This window comes from Chiloscyllium punctatum, chromosome 22 (genome assembly GCF_047496795.1).
Source record: "Chiloscyllium punctatum isolate Juve2018m chromosome 22, sChiPun1.3, whole genome shotgun sequence".
Classification (NCBI taxonomy): Eukaryota; Metazoa; Chordata; class Chondrichthyes; order Orectolobiformes; family Hemiscylliidae; genus Chiloscyllium; species Chiloscyllium punctatum.
Genome location: NC_092760.1, coordinates 42,636,988 through 42,664,362, shown reverse-complemented (window position 1 = coordinate 42,664,362; position 27,375 = coordinate 42,636,988). Strand labels below are relative to the sequence as shown.

The window sequence follows — 27,375 nt, the reverse complement described above, 5'->3', positions numbered from 1 at the left end:
GTTCCACCCAAATAACTTCCCTGGATGTATTTCCGGGAATATCCTCCCTCAGCATAGCTGTAATGTTATCCCTGATCAAAAATGCCACTCTCCCTCCTCTCTCGCCTCCTTTTCTATCCTTCCTGTAGCATTTGTATCCTGGAACATTAAGCTGCCAGTCCTGCCCATCCCTGAGCCATGTTTCTGTAATTGCTATGATATCCCTGTCCCATGTTCCTAACCAGGCCCTGAGTTCATCTGCCTTCCCTGTTAGGCCCCTTGCATTGAAGTAAATGCAGTTTATTAGTCCTACCTTGTCCCTGCCTGCCCTGACTGTTTGACTCACTTCTGTTCTCAACTGTACCAGTCTCAGATTGATCTCTTTCCACACTATCTCCCTGGGTCCCACCTCCTCACCACTCCCCCACCCACCCCCATCCCCCCACCTCACTAGTTTAAATCCTCCCAAGCAGTTCTAGCAAATTTCTCTGCCAGTATATTAGTCCCCTTCCAATTTAGGTGCAATCGGTCCTTCTTGCACAGGTCACTTCTACCCCAAAAGAGATTCCAATGATCCAAAAATGTGAATCCTTCTCCCATACACCAGCTCCTCAGCCAAGCGTTCATCTGCTCTATCCTCCTATTCCTGCCCTCACTAGCTCGTAGCACTGGGAGCAATCCAGATATTACTACTCTTGAGGACCTCCTTTTTAAAGTTCTGCCTAACTCTCTGTAATCTCCCTTCAGAATCTCAACCTTTTCCCTTCCTATGTTGTTGGTTCCAATGTGGACAATGACCTCTTGCTTGTCCCTCTCCCCCGTGAGAACATTCTGCACCCTCTCTGAGACATCCTTGATCCTGGCACCAGAGAAACAACACACCATTCTGCTTTTTCGCTGCTGGCCACAGAAACGTCTGTCTGTACCTCGGACTACAGAATCCCCGAACACAATTGATCTCTTAGAAGCTGATGTATCCCTCGTTACATTAGAGCCAGTCTCAATACCAGAAACTTGGCTGTTCGTGCTATACTCCCCTGAGAATCCATCACCCCCTACATTTTCCAAAACAGCATACCTGCTTGAAATGGTATATCCACAAAAGACTCCTGCACTAGCTGCCTACCTCTCTTACCCTTCCTGGAGTTAACCCATCTATGTGACTGTATCTGAGACTTTCCCCTCTTCCTATAACTGCCATTCATCACATACTGTTGCTGTTGCAAATTCCTCATCATTTCTATCTGTCTCTCCAGTTGATCCACTCGATCTGATAAGATTTGCAACCATCAGCATTTATGGCAGATATAATCCACAGTAACCCTTAAACTCTCTTTAAACTCCCAGATCTGACAAGAAGTGCACATCACTCTGCTAAAGACCATTTTTGCTCCTTCACAATCTACAGACCTAGAAAATAACACCGTCTTATTCCTCTACAAAACACTGCCCCAGGTTAAATTAAGAGCTATGGCTTATATTTTAAGTTTAATCAAGAGACTTATCTCCAAAAACATATAATCAAGAAATAATCCACTATACTCACTAATACAGCTTTTCTCTTGGACAGAAGTAAAACAACAATTAACTTATCTGATTCTGTGTTGTGAACTTCGCCCAAACCGGTTCCTTCAAGATTAGTTGTGAAATTCACTGTTTGCTAATTTTCCCAAATGCACTCCGATGTCCAGCGACACATGAATTCAAAAACAGCAAAGGCAGTAACTTGTCTCTCTCTCTCTCTCCTGCACTGTCCTTACCATGTCTTTTCTGAACCCTTTCAAGTTTCATATCATCTTTCCAATAGGGAGGAGACCAGAATTAAACGCAATATTCCAACAGTGGCCTAACCGATGTCCTGTACAGCCGCAACAGACTGCTCAATTCATGTACTCAATACTCTGACTAATAAAGGAAAGTGGACCCAACGCTTTCCTCACTATCCTATCTGTCTGCGACTCCATTTTCAAAGAGCTATGAAACTGCACTCCAAGGTCTCTTTGTTCAGCAACTTTCCATCGGACCTTACCATTAAGTGTACAGGTCCTGCTCAGGTTTGATTTCCCAAAATGCAGCACCTTGCATTTATCTAAATTAACTCCCCGTGTCTGCGTGGGTTTCCTCCGGGTGCTCCGACTTCCTCCCACAGTCCAAAGATGTGCAGATCAGGTGAATTGGCCGTGCTAAATTGCCCGTAGTGTTAGGTAAGGGATAGATGTAGGGGTATGGGTGGGTTGCGCTTCGGCGGGGCGGTGTGGACTTGTTGGGCCGAAGGGCCTGTTTCCACACTATAAGTAATCTAAACTCCATTTACCACTTCTCAGCCCATTGGACCAACTGATCAAGATCCCATTGTAATCTGATGTAACCTTATTTGCTGTCCACTGCACCTCCCATTTTTGTGTCGTCTGCAAACTTACTAACTATACCTCTTATGCTCACATCCAAATCATTAATATAAATAGTGGACCCACCATTGATCCTGTGGCACTCCACTGGTCACAGGCCTCCAGTCTGAAAAACAACCCTCCACCACCCTCTGTCTTCTACCTTTGAGCCAGTTCTGTATCCAAATGGCTAGTTCTCCCTGTATTCCATTAGATATAACCTGTGATTGGTATGCTTGAATTCAGACAACCCTTTGTTCCTCTTCTCCACTGAGATGCATCCCTTTTTAGTAATTTCTATTTTTATAAACCAAATGTACTACTTTTAACAAATGTCTTCCAATTATTTGGTCCAATTTACAAGTTTATTAATATCCTCCTTTAATTTGCTGCAGATATCCTCATTCTACTGTTACCTCATCAACTCCAGTTGAAACCATTCACAAAATAAAAAACTGCTTTGTGGTTCAAAAGCCCAAATGGTTAATTCTGAACAGTGTGGTTCCACCTCTGACTTGGCGCAACACCACTTCACACCTCCTCTCATTTATATCAATCAACCTTTCCTCCCACTTTCTGCATTCTGTCTTAAAGTCAGTTAGCAATCTATTTTGACACTGGTCCCAACTCCTTATTCATTATTCATCAGTTTATTTGGGGTAACTCATCAAAGGATTCCTGAAAAGCCAGATAAATTACATCTATAATGTTATAACATCTATTCTCCCTTACATTGTCAGAAGTCCATTAAGTCAAGCAAGACATTTCCATTTGAAATCAATGGTAAACATTCATTATATGTTTATTTTCAAGATAGGCATAGGTTTAGGGTGAGAGGGGAAAGATATGAAAGAGACCTAAAGGGCAACTTTTAAACGCAGAGGGTGGTACATGTATGGAATGAGCTGCCAGAGGATGTGGTGAAGGCTGGTACAATTGCAACATTTAAGAGGCATTTGGATGGATATATGAATAGGAAGGGTTTGGAGGGATATGGGCTGGGTGCTGGCAGATGGGACTAGATTGGGTTGAGATATCTGGTCGGCATGGATAGGGTTGGACCGAAGGGTCCGTTTCCATGCTGTACGTCTCTAAGACTCTATAATACTCTATTTTCTCCTTGAGTACAGATTCCAATATTGTGCCTACCAACAATGTTAAGCTGACTGGACTATAATGCCCTGGGCATGTTCTATGCCCCTTTGCCAATATAAGATTACGTTAACTTGCCTTCAGTCCTCTGGAATTGCACCTTCTTTCCTAACAAATTAGGAAATCTATGTAGTAATGTCTCTTATCTCTTTCTAATTAATTTATTCAACACTTACAAAAACTTTTTAAAGCACTTAACTTAGTGCTCAACTCAATGTCATGTCTAACAGTTATACTTCCCTGCTAAATACCGAAGCAAAATGATTGAGATATGTCTGCTTTTTTTTAGGGGGCGTGGGGTGGATGTTAGTAAATTTTTTACAAATGATGCTTGATTTTGCTGAGTGATGTAACTACTATAAGATCAGCACTAGACTGACAGCGGACTGTTGTTTAATTATAATAATATACTGCACCCACTATCTCAACAGGCACTTTATGCACGTCGCCTCATACTGAGAAGATGAAAGCCAAATATTTTCGTTGACATGAAGGGCAATACAAAAGGACATTCAACTGCAGCAACTCGCAGCCCTGTTAACATTTAATTTTCCTTCAGCAGCTATACAAGCCCCAAGAACAGATTGTTTTGCTGCATTCTCAGTGCAAGATACATGATTCAACTGACCTTCACCAATCATATAGCTGGGTTCTTGTACTGCAGGGAAACAGCCTAAGATGAAGCCTCTTTTTTATCTCCCCAAGGATCAAGCCTAAGATATTAAGGGTGCTATCCACTACTGATTACTCAATTGTAACTGGATCTCAGAGTCATGACAAGCCATCCATTGCACTGAACATATTTTAGATGATGCATTTTCACGCTTGTAATGGTTTATCAATCTTAAAATCTGAATTAATGGCTAGAAGTTTTTCTCAGTCTGTGGCGATGAAGAGGCCAATAACGGATATATCTAATGGAATTGAACATTAGGCACTAAATGTTGATGGGTGGCAGGGCTGATACTGCCTATAGCACAAATGCCACAGACAAAGTTCAATCTCTAATTGATGAATGGAACAAAATATACCAATGCCTCAATTTTAGTAGTTGGAAACTTAACACTACAGTGAGTTTCATCTACAATGACTGCCATGAAAGAAATCCAAGGACTAAATTTCAAGCTTTGTCCAATTCCATTCAGGTTAATTTACTTGTACTTTTTACTGGTGAATATATGCATATGAACGACAATGGCCATGTAACTGAAATGTATAAACATCAGAAACAAACAATTACGAAAAGGCATTCTATTCAGTGTGGGAGTCTTAGTAATTCTGTTGTTGTTGATATCACAAAGTATTATAGTTGAAGCTCAAAGACAGCAACTTTCAACACACATGCAAAATCTCACAGTAAATTTCACATCTTACCCATACGGATGTACAGAATGTACTGCATCGAATCTCGTGGCTCTGTGTAAAGGATACTTCCTCGCATACTAAGCCAGATTATAGCAGCCTCAGATATCACACAGGCAATGAGAATGCCCAAGTAACCCCTGCCATGATCAACCAGGTTGAGCGAGCACTGCTCTTGAGGGCTGTATGTTAGGCCAAAGAGAACCACAGAAAGCACTATAAACCTAAAAAAATACAAAACAGGTACAATGCAATGAGTGCAGTGGGGTTTGTTTCTCTAACAAGTCATAATGTTAACATCAACCATTCTACATTACTGGAGCTTAGCATTCTTTTTAAACCAACCCCAAAATCAGATCAGATCTATGCACTATGATAGTTCCCATAACTTCTTATTCTCTTCTCATGTTAGAAAGTTATTCAAAACAGGGGTGCGCTATAAAGATCCATCAGATCAAAACAATAAGAATCTTGAACAAAACAAATTTGATGCTTAGAGACCACAAGTTAATAATTGAAAACATACCTGACCAACAATTAAAAATTAGGTTAGATGAGCGACCAAAGGAAATGGAGCGAAAGGGCACTGGACCACTGTCCATGTGGTAAATAATGATCATTTGGCCTGAAAGGCTTGTTTCCACGGAAAATACAAAAGGCATTGTGGCAGAAGGCATAAACTTATAAACACACTGTAGTTTTAACATTAAGCATAGCAATACTGAATAATACACGCTCACATTGGCCTTTTACCAATGGAATATAATTTTAAATCCAATTCTAAAGATTGTTTGAACACCTTTGTGAAGTTCCAATACATGATGCATGTGTCCAATCTCAGTCCAGTGAATATACCTTTTTGACATGTATTGGCTACCTATGAGAAATGCAGCTGAGCATTTCCCATTTAAAGTGGACTGTGATATGACAGAACTGGTGAAGTGCATTATTGCTCTAGTCTTACTACTCAACAAATAAATGTAAAATATTTCCCCTTTACAAAAATGGCAACTAACTACCTTATCTATATCAGATTTTAAATAAAAAGAGCTATTAACCAGGTTTCTTTACTAAATGCAATTATTGGTTTATTGTCAAAAGAGGAATTATTCAATGAAGATACAATGACTGGTTAATATATATATAGTTGATAATATGGAATTATAAATGTTTGTCCATTAGTGAGTTTTGAGAAGATTTGTAGCTCAGGTTGAGGTTCTAGATGTAGATTTGCTCGCTGAGCTGGAAGATTAATTTTCAAACGTTTCGGCATATAGTAGTTAATATTATCAGTGAGCCTCCAGATGAAGCACTGGTGGAATGGCCCACTTTCTATTTATGTGTTTAGATTTTCTTCGGTTGGTGATGTCATTTCCTGTGGTGACATCATTTCCTGTTCTCTCTCAGGGGGTAGTAAATGGGATCCAAGTCAATGTTTTTGTTCTTAAGAGTTCCAGTTGGAATGCCATGCTTCTAGGAATTCTTATGCGGTCTCTGTTTGGCTTGTCCTAGGATGGATGTGTTGTCCTTCCTTATCTATATGTAAGGATACTAGTGAGAGTGGGTCATGTCTTTTTGTGGCTTGTTGATGTTCATGTATCCTGGTGGCTAGTTTTCTGCCTGTTTGTTCAATGCAATGTTTGTTACAGTTCTTGCAAGGTATTTTGTAAATGACATTAGTTTTGTTTGTTGTCTGTATAGGGTCTTTCAAGTTCATTAGCTGCTGTTTTAGTGTGTTCATGGGCTACCATAATGCCAAGAGGTCTGAGTGGTCTGGAAGTCATTTCTGAGATGTCTTTGATGTAGGGGACAGTGGCTAAGGTTTCTGGACGTGTTTGTTTTAGATTACATTACAGTGTGGAAACAGGCCCTTCGGCCCAACAAGTCCACACCGATCTGCCGAAGCGCAACCCACCCATACACTTACACCTAACACTACGGGCAATTTAGCATCGCCAATTCACCTGACCTGCACATCTTTGGACTGTGGGAGGAAACCAGAGCAACCGGAGGAAACCCACGCAGACATGGGGAGAACGTGCAAACACCACACAGTCAGTCGCCTGAGGCGGGAACTGAACCCGGGTCTCTGGCGCTGTGAGGCACTGTTTTGCCTGCTCGTTGGGGTTTGTTGCTGAGAAATTGGTAGACTGTGTTCATTGGGTTCCCGTTCTTTTTTAATACACTATATAGGTGATTTTCCTCTGCTCTGCGTAGTTCCTCTGCACTGCAGTGTGTGGTGGCTCGTTGAAATAATGTTCTAACGCAGCTTCGTTGTGGGTGTTGGGATGATTGCTACAGCAAAACAACACATACTGACCAAATAATGAACTACAGAAATAATCATCCTAACACCTACAAATGAAGCTGCATTTGAACATTAATTCAATGAGCCACCACACACTGCAGCACAGAGGAATTACGTGGTGCAAAGGAAAATTACCTATACAGTGTATTCAAAAGAATGGGTACCCAATGAACACAGTCCGCTGATTTCTCAGCAACAAACCCCAACAAGCAGACAAAACACGTCCAGAAACCCTAGCCACCCTCCCCTACATCAAGGACATCTCAGAAATGACTGCCAAACTACTCAGACCTCTTGGCATCATGGTAGCCATAAATCCACCAACACACTAAAACAGCAGCTAATGAACTTGAAAGACCCTATACACATAACAAAGAAAACGAATGTAATTTACAAAATACTTTGCAAAAACTGTAGCAAACACATTGGACAAACAGGAAGAAAACTAGCCACTAGGATACATGAACATCAACAAGCCACAAAAAGACATGACCCATTCTCACTAGTATCCTTACATACAGATGAGGAAGGATATCACATCCATCCTAGGTCAAGTCAAACAGACACATACATGAGATTTCCTAGAAGCATGACATTTCAACCGGAACTCTATCAACAAACACATTGACTTGGATCCTATTTACCACCCTGTGAGAAAAAGAACAGGAAATGACATCACCACAGAAAATGATATCACCAACCCAAGGAAAACTAAATGCAAAAACAGAAAGCAGGCCATGCCACCAGCGCTTCATCCGGAGGCTCACTGATGATGTTACCTAGTATGGTGACAAAACATCTGAAAACGAACCTTCCAGCTCAGCGAGCAAGCCTACATCCATGTGTGTCTATCTAAATCACCTGCACTATGCATGAGCACAAACACACGTTTCAGGAAAAGAGAAAAATAAGCAGATTTCTCTCTTTGAAATTAAAGACTTCTGGTGTTATTTGTGAAGAGAAAAAAAGATAATGCATGGAACATTGTAAAGATTTTTACCCTGGTATTCTGATATGTGGTCAAGTCTCTAATCATGCATGGTTATCTCTGGAATTTTGGCAGACACAGCGTGCTCAGGAAATACTGTCTTGAGAAGTTTCTTCAATCACTTTTCAGAAAAACAAATAGGTTTCACCCTGAACTGAATGAGAGATGTTTCTTCAGAAGGAGTCAAGATTAGCTGAGCAGACGTTCCTTACATGCTTCTTGTTCCCCAACTAATTTTACATAAGGAAATCTAGTCCTATCATCTAGTTACAGTTCAAACAGCCCCAGCAAGAGCCTACAAGCAATCATCGTCAGTCAGATAAATTCTAAGGAGCAATATCAAAACAAATCTCCAAAGTGAACTTTCAATGACTTCTGTTAAAGAAACTACCGCATTTATTTTGACAAAACTTGAAATAAATTCATTTTTCAACAGTTCTTCAAAATTAAAGTCCTGCAAAAAATATTAAACATGAAGTGTCTTCATACCAACTGCACTATTTTGCTGGAAAAATTGTTTTTGTAAAAGTTCATAAATCGTTATTTTCAATTCCATGAGTTTCAATTCACATCAACTTTGCACGTTACTATTGTCATTGGCTTACTGTCTTCTTAGACTCCAGAGTGAGCGCACATACACATCGCAATATTTTAATATAGAGTCAATGCTAACATCCACAAACTCCACACAAGAGTAAACTTTGCCTGGTCCTGTCCTGCTAGGAACCTCGATAACTTGAAGCAGTTTAACATCCTGTGATTGTGAACCCTCTATATGTTTTTTTAAATTTATTCCTTGATGGGAGGTCGTCATCATGGGCTAGAGCAGCATTTATTGCCCATCCTTTGTAACTGATGTCTGGGTTGGAGCACAGTATCAGTATCAGGAAGAGCATTGTATTGAACTATTTTATACAGTGATCTTATATGCAACTGTATTTACTGGAATGGCAAAAAAATCTGAAATGATTAACACCTGGGACTCCTACTTTTTCATGGCGATCCAATCAAGGGAGCTGCTCTCTTCAATGGCTAGAGGGATGAGAATAACCAATCAGGTATAAATGAAATTTACTGAGACAGTGAACAGCAGTTCTGTGGCCATTCTGATCTGCATGAGAACTCAAGAGGGCATATCAGGTGAGTTATATAACACTGCCAGGCTCCAAGGACATTATTCTCTCTGGCATAATATTCTTAAGTCAACACCTTACATTTACGCTCAATGTTGTCTTTGGAGGCAGATCCCCATCTGAGTCACCAACCCTCATATATAGCTTCCATCTATTGTCCTATGCCTCACAGATGATGTACAAAAATTTCATCCTTCGCTCTTCTCATTATTCTAAACATTTCTATCTCCCTGTTTTCTCACTGGAAGAGGAGATCACAAAACTTGGAAAGTCAAGGACCTATGCTTGAGACAAAAAAAAAGGGACATTGGCTCCAATAACTGAAATAAGAATATGAAAACAAAAAACAGCAGTTGAATCTGCTGTCCTATTCAAAATGAGCATGGCTGACCTTTGGTTTTAACTCCATTATTCGATCTATGTTCTTTAATTCCCTTAAGTCTAAAAAAACTATTGGTCCTAAAAATATTCAATGATGGCACAACATCGACTCCAAAGAATACCAAAGATAGATAACCCTTGAGCAAATAAATTGCTTCTCATCTCAGCTCTAAATTATCAACACCTTGAACTGAGTGTGTGCCCTTTGCTCTAGATTCTGTAGCCAGAGAATAAAAAATACTCAGTATTTACCCTATGAAGCCCTACAGAATGTCATTTGTTTACAGATTTTTAGTCATTACAGAGATCAGTATAACGAATCTTCATTGCATTGTCTCCATGCAAGTATATCTTTCCTTAAATACAGAGTCCAAACTTATATGCATTATTCCTGGTGTGGTCACACCAAAGTTCTGCACAATTGCGGCTAAACATCTTTATTCTTTTATTTTCATCTCCTTGCAATAAAGATTAACAAACTGTTTGTCTTCAGATTGCTTGCTACATCTTAGTTGTGCTTCTGGTACAAGTATGCCCATGCATTTCTAAACATCAATATTTACAAGGTTTATGCATTTTCAAAAATATTCTGCTTTTGTATACTTATGACCTTGAGTGAATAAGTTCACACTTCCCTACCTACACTCCATCAGACACCTTGTTACTCACTTACTCAACCTAGAAATGTAACTCTGCAAGTTCTGTGTCCGTCTCGCAACTTGCATGCTCACTTAGCTTTTAATGTCAGCAAATTTGGACATGTCATTCTGTCTCTGCATTCAAATCAGTAATACAGGCTGTAAATAGCTGTATTACCTGCATGTATCCTTATGGCACTCCAGTAATCACAGACTGCCAATTTGAAAAGGTCCCATTTAATCCTATTTTCTGTTTCCTGCACATTAACTAATCCATGCTAACATCCTCCCTCAGATTCCATGAGTCTATGTTGTGTTGTTGACAGTTTGTGTGGCATTTATTGAAAAATCTTCTTAATATTCAAGTATACAGCCTCTCCTGAATCACTGGAGTGTTATAGCACAGAGGAGGTCATTCTGCCCCATCTATCTACACCAGTTTTCCGAATGACTTTTATGAATTAATGTTGTTCTCCTGCCTTTAAACTGCGCCCCTATACATTATTTCTATTCAAATTACCATGCTGTGACACAGGTTACTTTGTCCTTCATTTGATTTTAAAAACAGTAACATCATTTCCCAGCAACAAAGGCACAAGCCTCAAAGGCAGCATTTGATCCCAAAAGATAATTTTCCTTAAATTTTTCCCCATTTTATTTTCCTGTTGTCTAAACTGTATCTGGCAGCTCCCAAGTACTTCAGTAAGACAATCCTCGAGATTGAGGGCTGAATTTTCTCAGACCCATGATGGCAGATTTGTAAATGGTGGATGTTCAAAAAATAGGGGTAGCTGCATCAAGATGCATTCCTGTCATCTAAAGGTTTTCCCATGTGTGGTGGGAACTCGGTCACCTGCATCTACCACACAGTCTGCAAGAATTAAGTTGAGTACATACTTTATTAAGTCCAATTCTGCAGCACTGCCAGATTTCACTGCCCTCAGCGCCCTTCACCTTAACACTCTTCTATAAATATTTAGATGTAAGGATGAAAGGTAAGGTTGCCAAGTCTGAGGACACAAAGATAGGGAGGAAAACAAGCTATCCATTGTGAAAAGGTTATAAAAAGGTATAGATAGATTAAATGAACAGTTAAAGAAGTGGCAAATGGGATATAATGAGAGAACATGTGAAGTTGCTCATTTTGATACTTTAGCCTTGTATTCGCTCAAATTTAGAAGAGTAGGAGACAAACTGATTGAGACACAGAAAATCCTAAGGAGTCTTCTTGACAGGATAGATGTGAATGTTACCTCAAAGAATCTATAACTAGGGGTCACTATTTAACAATCAAGGGTCACCCATTTAAAACAGAGATTAGTGAAATGTTTTTTCTCAAAGAGTCAAGTCTTTGGAACTCTCCACCTGAACAGGCGGTGGAGGTAGTATCATTGAGATTTTTTAAGATAGAGTCAGATATTTTCTTGTTTAGTAAGGTTATCAAGCAGGCAAGAATGCATATTTGAGGTTTAAATCAGGATTGCTACATCTTTTTGAATGACTTATTCCTGCTCCTAATTACTACATTAGTATGTAAACATATCACTGAGATAGCACTTAGAATTATAGGATAGATACAGTATAGAAAGTTACTTAATCGATCATTTCTGTGTTGGCTCTCTGCAAGAGCAACAGACATCGCCCTCTTTCAAGTTTTTCCCCTTAGACTTGCAATGTTTCAAAGGGGCATGACTGTTATTGTCCAATCAGTTCAATGAGCCAATCAAGCTTCACAGTTGTATTAGATACCACGCCACCCCACAAGGTCATAGTGAAGCCCTCTGAAGGTTCCAGAAATCCACGTCTTCCTGTGGGGCTGCCAAATATCCACACTTACCATGTCTCTGATTGGGCTAGTAACTTCAAGAATCCATCTGCCACTTTAGTTCTGACATTGGAGTTCTAAGCCCATGGGAAGATGTGGTTAAGTCAAAAGCACGTCTAATCTTATTCTCATCCAATATGGTTTCTCTACTAGTGGTCAAGTATGTTAGTACGAAATAATATTTACAGCTCAATCTTTCAAGTCTGTCTTACTTAGTTTTACATCACACATTGCTTTCAGGTCTTGTATTGAGTGAAGTAGAAATACCTAGCCTTTTCTTCATGCAACAACACCAAAATCAAGTTTTGAGCAGTGGTGTATGAATCTAGTAATCCATCATTTCAATGATAAATTTGTTCATTAAAGGTTGATGCATTTACACTGCGAAACTGTTAGTTACTCTTTTAACATTTCTTTTTCTTTGCACTGGGAGCTACAGTAATGCTCATATTGAAAAATGTCTCAGACTACTTAATAAAAGGAGAAGACATCAAACCAGAGCCAGGAAGCAATCAAGCAGAAAAACTATTGCATAGTTGATGTAATTTCCTTTGAAAGCCACTTGCAAAACAGACTAGCAAGGGGATTGGTTATTTTTGAAACAGACGCCCAGACAATAGGGAGTTTAAAGTTACAAAAGGTGATTTCATTCAGTGAAATGGGGGAACAGGGAGTAAACATATCATAGTTAATATGAGCATGATGTAGAAAATAAGAAAAAATCCTTATGAAAACATGCAATAACTATTCATTTAGTCTGACTTAATATTTTGTAGCTGATCTTCCAAGGTGTACACATTTCAGCATATGATGCAGAACCTGTCCAGATAACTTTTGCTTTTTCTAAAAAAACTAACAAGAAAATTATTTTCAAATATAAATTATGACCTTGAATTTATATCAACTTAATTACAGTAGCATAGTACTTGCAAAGTACATTTGAAATGTCTTGTTTTAAACAAGTGACTAAAACAAACTCAAAATGAACTTGGTAATTTCAAATGCCAAATTCTGAAATAGATCAAATATAATTTATTCTAATTAATGCACAGACTAAAACTAGCTTGAACAAAAACTAAGACTGTTTCATTCGAGTACTTTGATTAAACAAACAGAAGCCCTGTAGCAGTCACTAACATATTGTATACACATAGGCTGTTTCCCCATCCTTACACTACACACCAAATCATTACCAACAATATGTACAGTAAAGAAGCATGACTTGTAAACAAAGCAAATATAGCCCTCTCAGAAGGCAGAACCACCAGATAATCTTAAAGTGAATTAAAGCTTTATTTTTGTCATTGTGCACAGTAATAAGGAAACTTGTTGGATATTTAACCTTAATGATCTTACTAACATGTACAGCTTAACCTTGTCTGAAGAACCGTACACACATCATGTGTCAAAAAATACAGCTTAGTAACAGCTCAAACAAAAACATTATTAAACAGGACAAACAATCCAACATGAAGGGAAGAGTTGTTTCTTCATTAGCACATTTCTTAACCAGCAACGTGACTGATGGGATGGAAAGCAGCATATACAGCATAGTTCATGTGAATCAAATGATAGATTAAATGAAACAGAACTGATATACTATATTTATAATATATAGATTTTATATGTTCTGATCAGGAGCAATGCTTTAATGTTGTGTCATGTGGTAGCTTTTTATTTTCCCCCTCATTTTTTGCATGTCTTTTTACAAGGATATTTTAATGATCTTTTTGATCTTCAAAAGCAACTATTGTTGACAACATCCTGTGGCAATCCAGGAGTATAAAAAGCTATTGTGGGAGAATATGAATGGCAAGAAAATAATGTTGTCATGAGTCACTGAGAAATATTGTGATGTTATATCAACAAGATGAGGAACACAAAGACTTGCTCTTTTTAATGATTAACCATTGCGGATTTTTAATTTAAATATTAAGAATTAAATACACCTTTTGTTCATGTACTTTGCAAAATACCAAAGATGCTAACTTGTGTTATTTCATGTAAATCCTGGGTGTTTTTTTTAGTGAAATTAGAGTCCCAAATTTTAAAACATACAGTTTCCATAATTTGGGCTATTTAGAAGGATCTCTATAATTCAAAGGAATTTCTTAGATGTGATATATATCTAAACAACAATTAAGTTGCTTGGATGACTGTAGTAGACCATCTAAAATGATGACAAACTTTTAAGTATGAAGCAAACAAAAAAAATGCAACAACCAAAGCTGTACAGAAAAAAAAGTGTAGAAATAGGCTTCTGAGAAGTGAAACTTTTAAATTTTCATTCTGTGTCCCCTCAATGATCTGCATGGCACTCAATAGCCTGAAGCCAACTGAATTCTACTCATACCCATCCCTCACTTTGTATTCTCCTCTCCACAACAACTCAACTAGTGCCCACTCCCACTGAACTTCAGCATACTGGCAGAATATAAAGTTATCTGTCTAGTGATGAAGTCATGATTGAAAAACATTTTTCATAGAATCCTTACAGTGCTGAAATGGGCCATTTGGCCTAACAAGTCCACACCAACCCTCCAAAGAGTATCCCATCCAAACCCATTCCTCTACATTTACTCCTGACTAATGCACCTAGTCTACACAGCCCTGATCAGTATGGGGCAATTTTGCTTGGCCCATTCACCTAACCTGCACATCTTTGAATTGTGGGAGGAAACCAGAGGACCCAGAGAAAACCCAGAGAAGGTGCAAACTCCACACAGGCAGTTGCCTGAGGCTGGAATCGAACCTGTAAGGCAGCAGTGCTAACCACTGAGCTACCAAGCTGTCCCATGTTTGTATCAATACTTTCATTGATACAAACATGTTCAATAGATCAAAACATCTTCAAGTAATCCCTCATGAAAATAAACAGTTCAATTAATTGTTCAATTCCTTATACAAACTGACATTTCCAATCTATGTGTTGAAGCTGTCAATCAAAATATTCACTTGACAGACACACTATGGTGTAAACTGTGTTTGGAAAATTAGTCATGCACCACAAATCCAATAACTATGGATATCAACTGGAATGTAGAGATAACTGTCACTTTTTTAAAATTCCTCATATTTTCTAGATAGCTCTTTATTAGCTTTGGTAGTTCCTTGATAGCTATGGTATTACCAATCATCATCCAAGTCATGAGCAAAAGAGATAGAAGGTGCAAGCGATACTGCAACTAAGCAGCACTTGCTCAACAATAATCTTCTTAGTTCCTAATCTCATTGCAGTGTTGTGGACCAGACCAAACCCCCTCAAAACTATTATGATAATCTAGACCCTATTGTTTTCTTATTTTAAAGGCAAATGTAAGGCGTTGCATTCCATGTGCAATGTGACTGATCACAATTAAATTAGAGTAAAATAGAAAAACTGGCTTAACTGTAACTATCAAAATGCTGAACAAAATAATATTAACTACTAATACGTAATTGTATTATCTAGTAACATCCATAAACACACCCTTGGCAAAGGCAAATTCAGTAAAAAAAGACTGTCGCCCATGCAATTCTAGCAATAGGAACAGAACCCCAGATTTTAGCTGTAACAGAAAGAGGAATAAGCTCAAGGTTCTAGCAACTACTGAAAGCTAAAACTAAAAATCCTGATTCTGCGGGAATTGGACCCCACCCATTCAGGTTGCTTCTATTGTTCTAACTTTTAAAAAGCCTTACAAGCTATTTACCCTATTGATTTTGAGGAGACTGCTTACCACCTCTGTCTCAACCATTCTTCAGTAATATAAACAACAGGAGAAAATAGACCTCTTAAAGCCATAATATTGTCACAAGAGCCTTGGTTCAATAATGAACAAAAGAGCCAAACCCCAGAGGTGAGGTGATAGCCACTGCCCTTGACATCAAGACAGTGTCTGAGGAAGCATGACATCAAGAAGCCCTAGCAAAGTTGAAGTCCACGAGAATCAGGGGAAAACTCTCAATTGGTTGGAATCATATCTAATACATTTAGGATTTTTGGATGTTCAATAATCTCAGCCCTAGGAGTTTGCAGGCTCAATCTAGATGCAACCACCTTCAGCTGTTTAATCATTGACCTTCCCTCCATCATAAAGGTCAAGTGAGATGTTGGCTGATGACTGCAATGTTTCTGTACCATTTGTAACTTCTCAGATACTGATGCAGGCAGTAACATGACCTGGACAATATCCAGTCTGGGACTAATGTGTGCCAAGCAACATTTGCCCTACATAAGCACCAGACAGAGAGAATACAACCATCTTTCCTTAAAGTTCAATGCAATTACACTTGCTGCATCCCTCATATCAACATCTGGAGAGACTGGTTACCATTGATCAGAAGTGAACTGGGTCAGCCATAGAAATCATCTAGCCCTAATAGTAGGTCAGAGGCCGTGAAAGCTGCAGAGTTTAACTCACCTGTTTAACAATATATGTCCACCAATAATAATGCAAAGGTCAGGAGTTTGATGGAATATTCTCTACTTGCCAGAATGGATGTGGCTCCAACAACACAAGAAGCTCAACACCATACTGGTCAGAGCAGCTAGTTTGATTAACACACCATCAACCAACTTCAACATTCACTACCTTCAGCACTGACTCACCACTGCAGAACTGAATACCATTTACAAGACTCAGCACTGCTTGTCAAGGCTTCTTCAATAGCACTTTTCAAACTAGAACCTCTACCAACTAGAAGGGTAGCACATGCACAGATTCACCAAGCCACATGTCATCACGACATGGAACTATATTACCATTAATTCAGTGTCGCTGGGTCAACATCCTGGAACTCCCTACAGAACAGCATTGTGGGTGACCTAAACTCCAAAGATTGGAGCAGTTCAAGGTGGCAAATCACCATCAGCTTCAAGGGCAGTTAAGGATAAACTCAGCAATAAATATTAGCTGAGCATGTGACCCACATCTCATGAATGAAGGTTTTAAGCACAAGCATACCTACTTTTCACAATTCAGAAGGGTGCTTTACTTCCCCTAAAAGGCTTCACAACAAGCGAAAGTTTGTCTCCAGCAAATGGTGCCTTCCCTCCATGAGGAGGCAACTTATTTTCCTTAAGGTGTCCCAGGACCAGATCCAAATGACAGAGGGCACCTTATCTCTTCAAAAGGGTATTCTAGCTATTCAAAAGAAATCCACTAAGAACAGACCTACTTTTACCTGACCTAATCTCCAGATTTCTGGTTTAATACTCCAGGGACTCCAAAATATACTTCATTGGAGGCAGCTGACCATTACACAGCCACTTACTTCCAGGAACTGTAAATGTATGACTATGAGCCAACCTCAGCGCTGACCCTATGAAAATAAGACCATGGATTCTAGCCCATCTTTGCCCTCTGCTCTCCCACTTTAGAGGCAACATTGGAAGTCAATGACAATATTTTTTTCTTCATGTAGCCTACCATGCTCTACAATGTTGTTCCACTTAGCCCCCACCCCCCACCAGTCACCATCCTTGCCCCCAAACTCTACACATGTATCTGCTTTCTTCCCACCCCAGCCTTAGCTTCTCCACCCCTTTTGTTAGCGACCTCCTCCCCTACAAGCAATCTGTGCACCCTCATCAACATATATTTGCTCCAGACCTCAGACTGATTTTGACGAGTAGCGACAAGACACGACTAACCAATACCCATTTGACTTTGCTGACTGCTGATGCTAGCCCGACAGAACTGACCATTCCTCATTCCATGGACTGTGGTTGATCACATCCCTGAGGAACCTGAGCAGACAGAAGAATGTGGCCAAGCCCCTCGACTGTGGGGAGTGTGCCCTTGACTGACTATTGAGTGATGCTTTTGTCAGACAGTGCCACTCGTTAACTGGGTTGGGAAATAATTTCCAACAGCTTCTGACATGACTATTTGTTTGAATAAATCTTTAATGTGTTTGACATGCAGGGAACGGGCACAGACTGTAGTCATTAGACTGCAATGCAAGTCTGTACTGCGTAAGTTGCCTGCAAGTGGATCAGACGAGTGCCATAATGGTTATGAAGAGTTGGTAAATGTCAGATACCAATGTCGATGAACATGCAGTGGTTCCTGTGAAAAATGCCCTGAGATGTTGTTTAGTGCTGAGCTGCATGGAGGCTGGGTGCAGGCAGTGATCTGAAGTCATCAGGTTTTCACCCTGATTTCCATATTGATAATTTGAGATGTCTCATCCATTCAACATATTTGGTAAGCTAGGAAGCTGAATATTAATGAGGCAGGCTGCAGCATTAATAAGATGCTTAAAAGCCATAAACTCACTTAAATTGTCACTGCCTAGTGAGATACAGAAAGATACTTATGATGTCGAAACGGGTTTTGCCCATGCTTCTTATCCGATATTGCCACAAGCCTCACCATAGTCAAAATTGATCAGGCAGTTGTAAGGGTCCATTCGAAAGAGTTTATAATTTAGACAAAATAGAAGTGTTCTTTATCTCAAAACTCTTACAATTTACCACTGTGGAGGAATGTCATCCATGATCTTAGTGAATAATGGAGCAGACTTGAAAGAACAAATTGCCTAATCTTAACACTCAGTCCCTTGTCTGCAAGCTGCATTTCAGTCATTTATTTATTAGTTAGAACTTTTGTGCATACAAATACTATATAAATAAGTAACACAAAACTAACAGCATGTTACTGACAGAATTTGTATCTTTCATCAACAGCATCCGATGCCTGCGTTCTCTCTCACCCTCAGGTAATTTGTCCCACATTAAATAATCGCCATCAGCAGCTTCATGAATTTAAAGATGAAGATTGTTTATTCGCTACACACTTGCCCCGGTTATTAAAGAAAACACAAAAGCTCACCCTCACAACTACCCACATCATAACAGACAAAACAAAACATAGACAGACTCAGAAAAGAAAGCAATACAGTTACAAAAGATACTCTGTCTCAGCATCCCTTTAATAACAGGACTTCACCCTCTTTGTTGAATTGTTGATTTAGTTGGAGCAAACATCTTGAGAAGCAGCTATCACAGTAAACTGCGAGGGCTCTTGCAGTTGACTTATCAGAAGATTGAGTCAGAGTGTGGTACTGGAAAAGCACAGCCAGTCAGGCAGCATCCGAGGAGCAGGAGAATCAATATTTCGGGCATAAGACCTTCATCAGGAAGACAGCCTCATTCCTGATGGAGGGCTTATGCCCATAACATCAATTCTCCCGCTCCTCGGATGCTGCCTGATTGGCTGTGCTTTTCCAGCATCACATTCTTCGACTCTGATCTCCAGCATCTGCAGTCTTCACTTTCTCCTTACCAGAAAATTGAAATTGGAACAGCCTGGAGGGGATTGTTCTTCCACATTCAAGGCATTACTATACATTATTTCAATTGCTTAGTTTACTGCAGCTATTCTGATGGCCCCTGTGTGGAGTGCCTCGTGGAGTTATGTCTGTACAACACCCGTAGTTGTATTTTAAAGCGGGGAGAAAGATGGCTGCTTGTAACATGTGCTGGATCATTTTGCAACTAAGGGCAACAGATAACTCAACAGTATCCTATGGTTTAGTTTTTCACACCGTAATGTTCAAGAAAGCTAATGTCTTTGTATTTGGAGGAAAAGCCATCATGGTATGATGAAACATACATGGGTTTCATTTACATTTATCTCAGACACATTGAATTTCATGTCTGAATTACCCTTTTGAACTTCTTTCAGGAAAAAGCATTCAGTCATCATCATTCTGGAATATATCCGTTTTTTTCAACTTGAGGCAGGTTTTAATCTACAAAGAGAAGTCAGTTGATTATTATTGGACTATATTTTGCAGCCTTTTGCAATTGCTTTCTTTTCAAAATATAGCTTTAATGATGGGTAGTATTTTCATGGCTGAACTGGTCATGAGAAGTAGCAGAAAGACAGCTACTGGTTCTGAACGCATAATACTAGCCTCTCATCAATCTTTATTGGATTATTGTTGCCAACCTTCAATCCTGATACAGAAACCCAATTTTCCAAAGAATACTAAGATTAAAATCTTGATTGTCAGCCTTTCACATGCTAAAAATCACGAAAAGGTTAGATCATTAATTTAATATAGTCCTTGATACCGATAACTGGTACCGGAGATAGGCAATATTCATTATTTAACATGAAAATCTAAAATTTCAGTAAAAACTGGCAGTGTATTCATTGCTTCATAAAGAAGTCAAACTTCCAGAAAGGGTGTTAAAGCAAAATATTGTGTCAATATTCAAGATGAATGTGAAAAATTCTGTCAACAATTTAAAAAGCAGCAAGTTCTCTCATTATAAATGGCCAAAAGATGTCAAAGACAGGTCCTCAATATTCAGCAGTTCATAATAGTTAGGAAAGACAAGAAGCTACGAAAAGGTGGAGGAAAAGCTCTGTTAACTAAGGATGGCATTGGCACAAAAAAGAAATGGTCATTGTTTTGGAGTCTAAGGGGTAGAATTAATGACCTGACAATAAAGGCATCTCTAGGTTGCAGTGGGATTAAAAGGATTGAATTTCACATTCATTTTATGGGCGAGATGAGTGAATTGAAAACTTATGATTTAAAATTTAGGGTAAGTTTGAAGGCATGAAGACAAAACTAGCTAAAGTGAACTGGGAAACAGGATTAAGGAATAGATTGGTAGTGATACACTCACAGATATTTAATAAAATAGTTTATAATACTCAAAAAGTATAGATTCCAGTGAGAAAGTAAACTTATAAGGGAAGGACAAACCATTTGTGGCTAACTAAGGAAGGTATAGAATTCTGCAAATCTGAGTGGCAGGTCAGAAGATTGGACAGAATATAAAATAATTTCAAATAATAACTAAAAGATTAAAAGGCAAAAGAAATTCAAGTATGAGAGATAACTAGCAAGAAAAAGAAAATAATTGATTACTAGTTCTCTAGAGTGTCCCCCTTTGGAATTAATAATGGAAAAATTAAAAAGTGTGGACAAATTGAATAGATATTTTGCATTTACCTTCACTATAGAGAATACATTCCATAATTACTTTTAGAATGTTATAAGATTATGAAAGGGGGAGAGGAATTTAAAACAATTATTTTCACCTCATGAAAGGGTACAAAGAAAATTATTAGAATTGAAATCTGCCATGTTCCTTCACCTGATGAACTTCATTCTATGCCTTAAAAGAAGTGGCTGCAGAGGTAGTAGATGCATTTATTTTAATTTTCCAAAATTCCTTAAATTATGGAAAGGTCTGAGCAGATTAAACAATAATGAATGATTTGTCCATTGAATGTAGGGAGAAGTTTGAACTTAGGAAACTACAGGCTATTTAATCTAACATCTAACATTGTGAAAATGCTAGAACATATTACTAAACAGGTTATAGCAGAACACTTTAAAAATCTTCTTTAAATTCGGCAAGGTCAACAAGTTTGTGTAGAAATTAAAACATATTTGACTAATGCACTAAAATTCTTGATAAAACACAAGCAATGTAGTTAAAGACAAACCAGTGTATTGTATTTAGATTTTCAGAAGACATTTGAAAAGATGTCGCATCACAAGTTGCTCTATAAAGCAGGAGTTCATGGAGCAGGAGCAATGGGGATTGGTGGACTTATTAGTATGTATAGAGGATTGGTTGGCCAATACAAACTATGGAAATGGAGGACAAGTTCTGGCTCAAGTAAAAAGGAAAAGTAGCAAATCAATTACTGGCTCGGATTTAAGAGGGGAAAAGTAGTTATAGTTTAAATTCACCTCCATCCCCTTTTTGTCCATAACATCAAATATATAATTTAAATGCCATCAATAAGTTCATAATTTTATTACCATTTCCATAAAGTTGAAATCAAGAGTAGCCTGCACAATCTTACTGCTCTCTAAAGCATAATTAATTTGGATGTAATATTCCAGTGATCTGTGATGCCAGTGTATAAATGATGGTACTTCCACATTCTTATGGAGATTTCCAGACAACCTGGTGACCACAATATACAGATCCCAACTGCAATCAGTCCAGACAATAAAAATGCTGTAAAAACTCAGCAAATGGCAGCATCTGTAGAAAGTGAAACAGAATTGCTACTTTGAGTCCTATTCTTCTTCAAAACAGATATAATCAATAGACCTTTGGAAATCTATTTGAAATTAAAATAAATGTACTCAAGATGCAAGGGGCACAATGGCGCAATATTTTGTCCATCACAGTTTTCCTGATGGTGAATTTTCACCTTGAAGTACTGTAATTTTGTTACAGTAATCCTGCTTAAATGTTGGTTATTAGATACTAGATATTAGATTCCCTGCAGTGTGGAAACAGCCCTTCGGCCCAACTAGTCCACGCCGACCCTCTGAAAAGTAATCCACCCAGACCCATTTCCCTCTGACTAATGCACCTAACACTATGGGTAATTTAGCATGGACAATTCACCTGACCCGCACATCTTTGGACTGTGGGAGGAAACCGGAGCACCCGGAGGAAACCCACACAGACACTGGGAGACTGTGCAAACTCCACACAGTCGCCCAAGGCCGGAATCTGTGACAACCCAATGTTGCAGGTAAACTGAAAGTCTGGGTGCATGCACATCTCGTCTGAGATTTGTTTGATCTACAATCAAACTGAGTGTAATGCCTGACTGAAGTTCAATAGAAAATAATGTTTTGATAAGTATGTAAGTTAGCTCACTTCACCGGAGACTCTCACTGATGTTACACAGTAATGGCGATGAAACCTCTGAAAACAAACCTTCCAGCTCAGCAAGCTAACTTACATACTTATCATCAACCTGAGCTACAAAACCTTCTCAAAAAATCACTAAAAATGTTTTGATGCACACGAGCATGGAGCTTTTTTTTATAAACCATAATGTTATGAGGATGAAAAATTCAAAACAAAGTAAAATAAGAATGAAATCCACAGACCTTTTGCATTGGGCTTTATCTTGAAAAGATGCACAGAACTATCTCATTATCAGTTGTTAACAACACATGTTCATCGTACAGATATACAGAATAAGAGATTAAACTTAAATTTCAACATATTTTCTGAATTAGCTTGCCTGAAGCAGAGGGAAGTTGAATAACTAGCTTCAAGCACCCTTGGCTTTGAGTGAAATTACTAATCAGGGTCTCTAGCCTGCTGAACCTGTTCATTTGTGGGGCCACCAGGAACAAGCAAAATCTGGTTCATTTGTGATGCCCACTATGATCAACCAACCCAGTGTCTTCCCTGGTTTCACACAAAACATAGGCAAGTTATCAAATCCAAACTGAACCTGGAAACCTCTGAAAAGAGAAGGGAGTGGCACAACAGCCCATAGGAATAAAGAGGAAATTCTAGATTTTATAACCAAAATAAAAAAATTTGTAAGAATCGGTACCCTGGGATAGTGAGAGAGACAATGGGGTATGGGGAAAGGAAAGAAAAACAGCAGTCCTACTAATGAAACTTGATCATTTTGGAAATAAATTTGTAGTTAAATAAAGGCAGTGTTGGGGTTACTACCTACTTCCAGCTCCTTAATATTACTCAATTCTACCTCCACCTTAGCTCATTTCCTACTGGAACTCAACTGTGCTTTTGCTCATTCTAACCTTGTAATTTCCCAGCGCCACACTTTTTGACTTTCTCCTAACATTGATTATCACCATACTTTCCCATTAACATCTCTTCTCCTACTCTACATAAATGCTTTGTGTATTAATATAAAGTTCTGCCTTCATACTGACTCCTGGTCTTGGCAATGCCTCAATTTTAAAATGCCTCATCCTTGTTTTCAAATCCCTCAATTGGAATTCCTTCCCCAAGCCCCTCTGTTTTCTGCAACTCCCTCCTCCTCTAAGGTACTCTTTAGCCAGCTATGAATTAACTCTATGTGTAGTTTGGTGTCAAAGCTGATTTTGCAATGATCCAATTAAGTCTGATGGCACATTTTGTTACATTAAAGGCATTACATTAATCCAAGTTGTTGTTCTTGTTAGACTTCCATACTGACACCAGTGGACAAGGACAGTACTGTGATTACAGAAAGCCATAACTAACAAAGTCATTAAACAGGTCTTTCAATCCTTCAAGTTCCGTCAATAAAGGAAAAAGCTGTGTCCACATAATTCTGGACATACCTTTTAGACATTATACTTTTTAGTAAACAGAGAAAAATGTGAATCAGGAAACAATCATTGTACTTTATTAGTATTCATACTAATAAATTTCTTATAAGCTATTTCAGTGTTTTCATATACAGTGTCTGTTACTAAGGCAACAGCAGAGCTGCTGCTTTTGTCCTTGTAATTACAGAATTGTAAAAGCAATGCAGGAGAAACAGAGAGATGGTACAGGAGACATTAAACCACAGAGGGTTTTCTACGTTACTTGCCATTTCTAAATAAGTGTTGAACTTGTGATTAGCTGAATGTCTTTTGACTGCTCTAAGACTGATTGGTGAAGACCTGGCACAAAGGTCCCTTGCATCCTTTTTTCTCATCCTTTTATGTTTTCCTACAAAACTCTTCTTCAATGAACTAATACCTTCAACTATTCATGGTAGACTAGATATAGACTAGGGTAACAAGATTTGCAGTAATACTTTCAAGTGGACTATATTGGTTGTGAAACATTTCAGGACATCCAGAGCATATAAATGGTGCCAATAAATGCAATGCGTTTGTTTTCTATTAATAAAATGTTATGTCAGGCTGATACAGTTGTGGGATTCCCAGAAGCTATTCTATTATATTGCAAGACAGATTCTTGTCACTGGAGCAATATCTAAGCATGCACAACCATACTCATGTGTAGGTAGATGAAATAACAAATTCACCTCTTCCTTCTTGACTGCCAGACATTGGGAAGATCTGGATGATCAACTATTGAAAAATCAATTAACTAACTTGTACGGGGGAGTCTACACGAGTCAGCATTATGGCTGCTCCTGGGCAGAAAAGACCAACATTTATCACAGGGAACATGTATTATCACAGCTTATATCTGTTCTTAGCTGCTCAGCAAAGCAGTAGTGACAGCACAAAATACAAAGTTCAAGACATGCTAAACTAATCATTGAGGGAAAAAATGTTTAATGTGACGTATGAAATTTTAATTGCTTGTTAGTTTTGTTTTGTTTTTAATCATTGGAGGGGAACTAAACATTTGTGTACAATAGCAGTTGGAATGTTGGTTTTAGTTGAATAGCAAAGGGTGAACTGATGACGTGGGTGAGGGTGGGGGATTGTGAGGAGAGAGAGAAGACCAAACAGAAGAATCAATGCAGCAGTACAAAACTAAGTATTACAAGATCAGCCAGATTCATGGTGGAAAGCCTAAGCAGTTATGACTCTTGTAACCTTGCAAAACTGCTAAGAAGGTGCTTCATACCTGCTACTTGTGTTAGTGTTGCCTTGACAGATGCCAGATTAGCCCTTATATTTGTACTTTTTGGAGACACAACACTTTCTCAATTAAAGTAGAGTCCAGTTACAGAATTGGGATTTCCATTAATGACTTTGTAAGACCAAAGAAGAAAATGTCTTATCATATTTTTTTTAAAGACAAAAGGATGGCATGATTCACTCTAATAGCATAGCAACATTAACCCAAGCACTGGACTATTATGATCCCTGGAGATACCATAACTTTTAAAAGGATATTTGAACTTCCAGACAGAAAGGAAAATTGTGATAAGATTTCAAGTGATAACATTTTTAGTGTAGCACATAAATTAAAAGTAACATTGAATCGACAGTTTAGTAGGCAATTATATTATGAACAATATATTACCCATTTAGCTCTGAACACAAGTGAAAATCAAAATCTCTTGCTACTGCTACACTTTACACTGTACCTTAAGTGAACAATTTATTCTCCAGAAACCAGCTGCAATTTACTCTCAATTTCTGGGAACTTGCTTTCTTTTCTCTTTTCCAACCAGGAATGTCTAATTTCAGAACATACTTTCATTGTTAGAATTACTTTCGAGATTTTCTCCCTCTGGACCAAGCCAGACGAATATTCCAGTTTCCTTTAAATCCTCAAAGATAGACGGTCTTTTCAATTATACTACAAGCCCCCATCTAAGTTTTGCATTGTAAGCATTTTCTTTGTTTTAAATTAGGAACTCACTGCCTCTACCTCAACCTCATTAACTTTTGGACAGATTCAGGCTAACTTGTGTCTAGAATTTCATGAGTATCTTGGAAACCCTGTAACACAATATTACAAAGATTTTCTCTCTTCCCAAAAGCTCATTTCCATGCACCAATGAGTCATTTAGATCTGGTGTTCAAACAGAAATGTTGATTAGCTAAAGAACATAGAACATAGAAAAATACAGCGCAGTACAGGCCCTTCGGCCCTCAATGTTGCGCCGATCGAAGCCTATCTAACCTACACTAGCCCAATAACCTCCATATGCTTGTCCAATGTCCGCTTAAATGACCATAAAGAGGGAGAGTCCACCACTGCTACTGGCAGGGCATTCCATGAATTCACAACCCGCTGAGTAAAAAATCTACGCCTAACATCTGTCCTATACCAACCTCCCCTTAATTTAAAGCTGTGTCCCCTAGTAACAGCTGACTTCATTAGCGGAAAAAGGTTCTCACTGTCAACCCTATCTAAACCCCTAATCATCTTGTACACCTCTATCAAATCTCCCCTAAACCTTCTTTTCTCCAATGAGAAAAGCCCCAAGTGCCTCAGCCTTTCCTCATACGATCTTCCTACCATGCCAGGCAACATCCTGGTAAACCTCCTCTGCACTCGTTCCAATGCCTCCACATCCTTCCTATAGTATGGCGACCAAAACTGCACACAATACTCCAGATGAGGCCGCACCAGTGTCTTATACAACTGCAACATGACCTCAGGACTCCGGAACTCAATTCCTCTACCAATAAAGCCCAGTACGCCATATGCCTTCTTCACAGCACTATTTACCTGGGTGGCAACTTTCAGAGATCTGTGTACATGGACACCAAGATCCCTCTGCTCAACCACACTACCAAGTAGCCTACCATTAGCCCAGTAATCCATCGTCTTGTTACTCCTACCAAAGTGAATGACTTCACACTCAGCTACATTGAATTCCATTTGCCACCTTACTGCCCAGCTCTGCAACTTATCTATATTGCGCTGTAACCTGCCACATCCTTCTTCGCTGTCCACAACTCCACCGACTTTCGTGTCATCCGCAAACTTGCTCACCCAGCCTTCAAGCCCCTCCTCCAGGACATTTATAAAAATGACAAACAGCAATGGTCCCAAAACAGATC

At 38.8% G+C, this 27,375-nt stretch overlaps 1 protein-coding gene across 18 annotated transcripts in view; it reads right to left on the bottom strand.

The window, feature by feature from the left end:
* Positions 1-27,375, bottom strand: part of dagla (diacylglycerol lipase, alpha) — a 357,270-nt gene that overhangs the window by 139,750 nt on the left and 190,145 nt on the right. For all 18 annotated transcript variants that reach the window (XM_072592163.1, XM_072592162.1, XM_072592161.1 and 15 more), the window contains one exon: positions 4,893-5,104. In XM_072592163.1, coding sequence (XP_072448264.1) covers positions 4,893-5,104 — 212 coding nt within the window. The remainder of the gene's footprint in view (positions 1-4,892; positions 5,105-27,375) is intronic.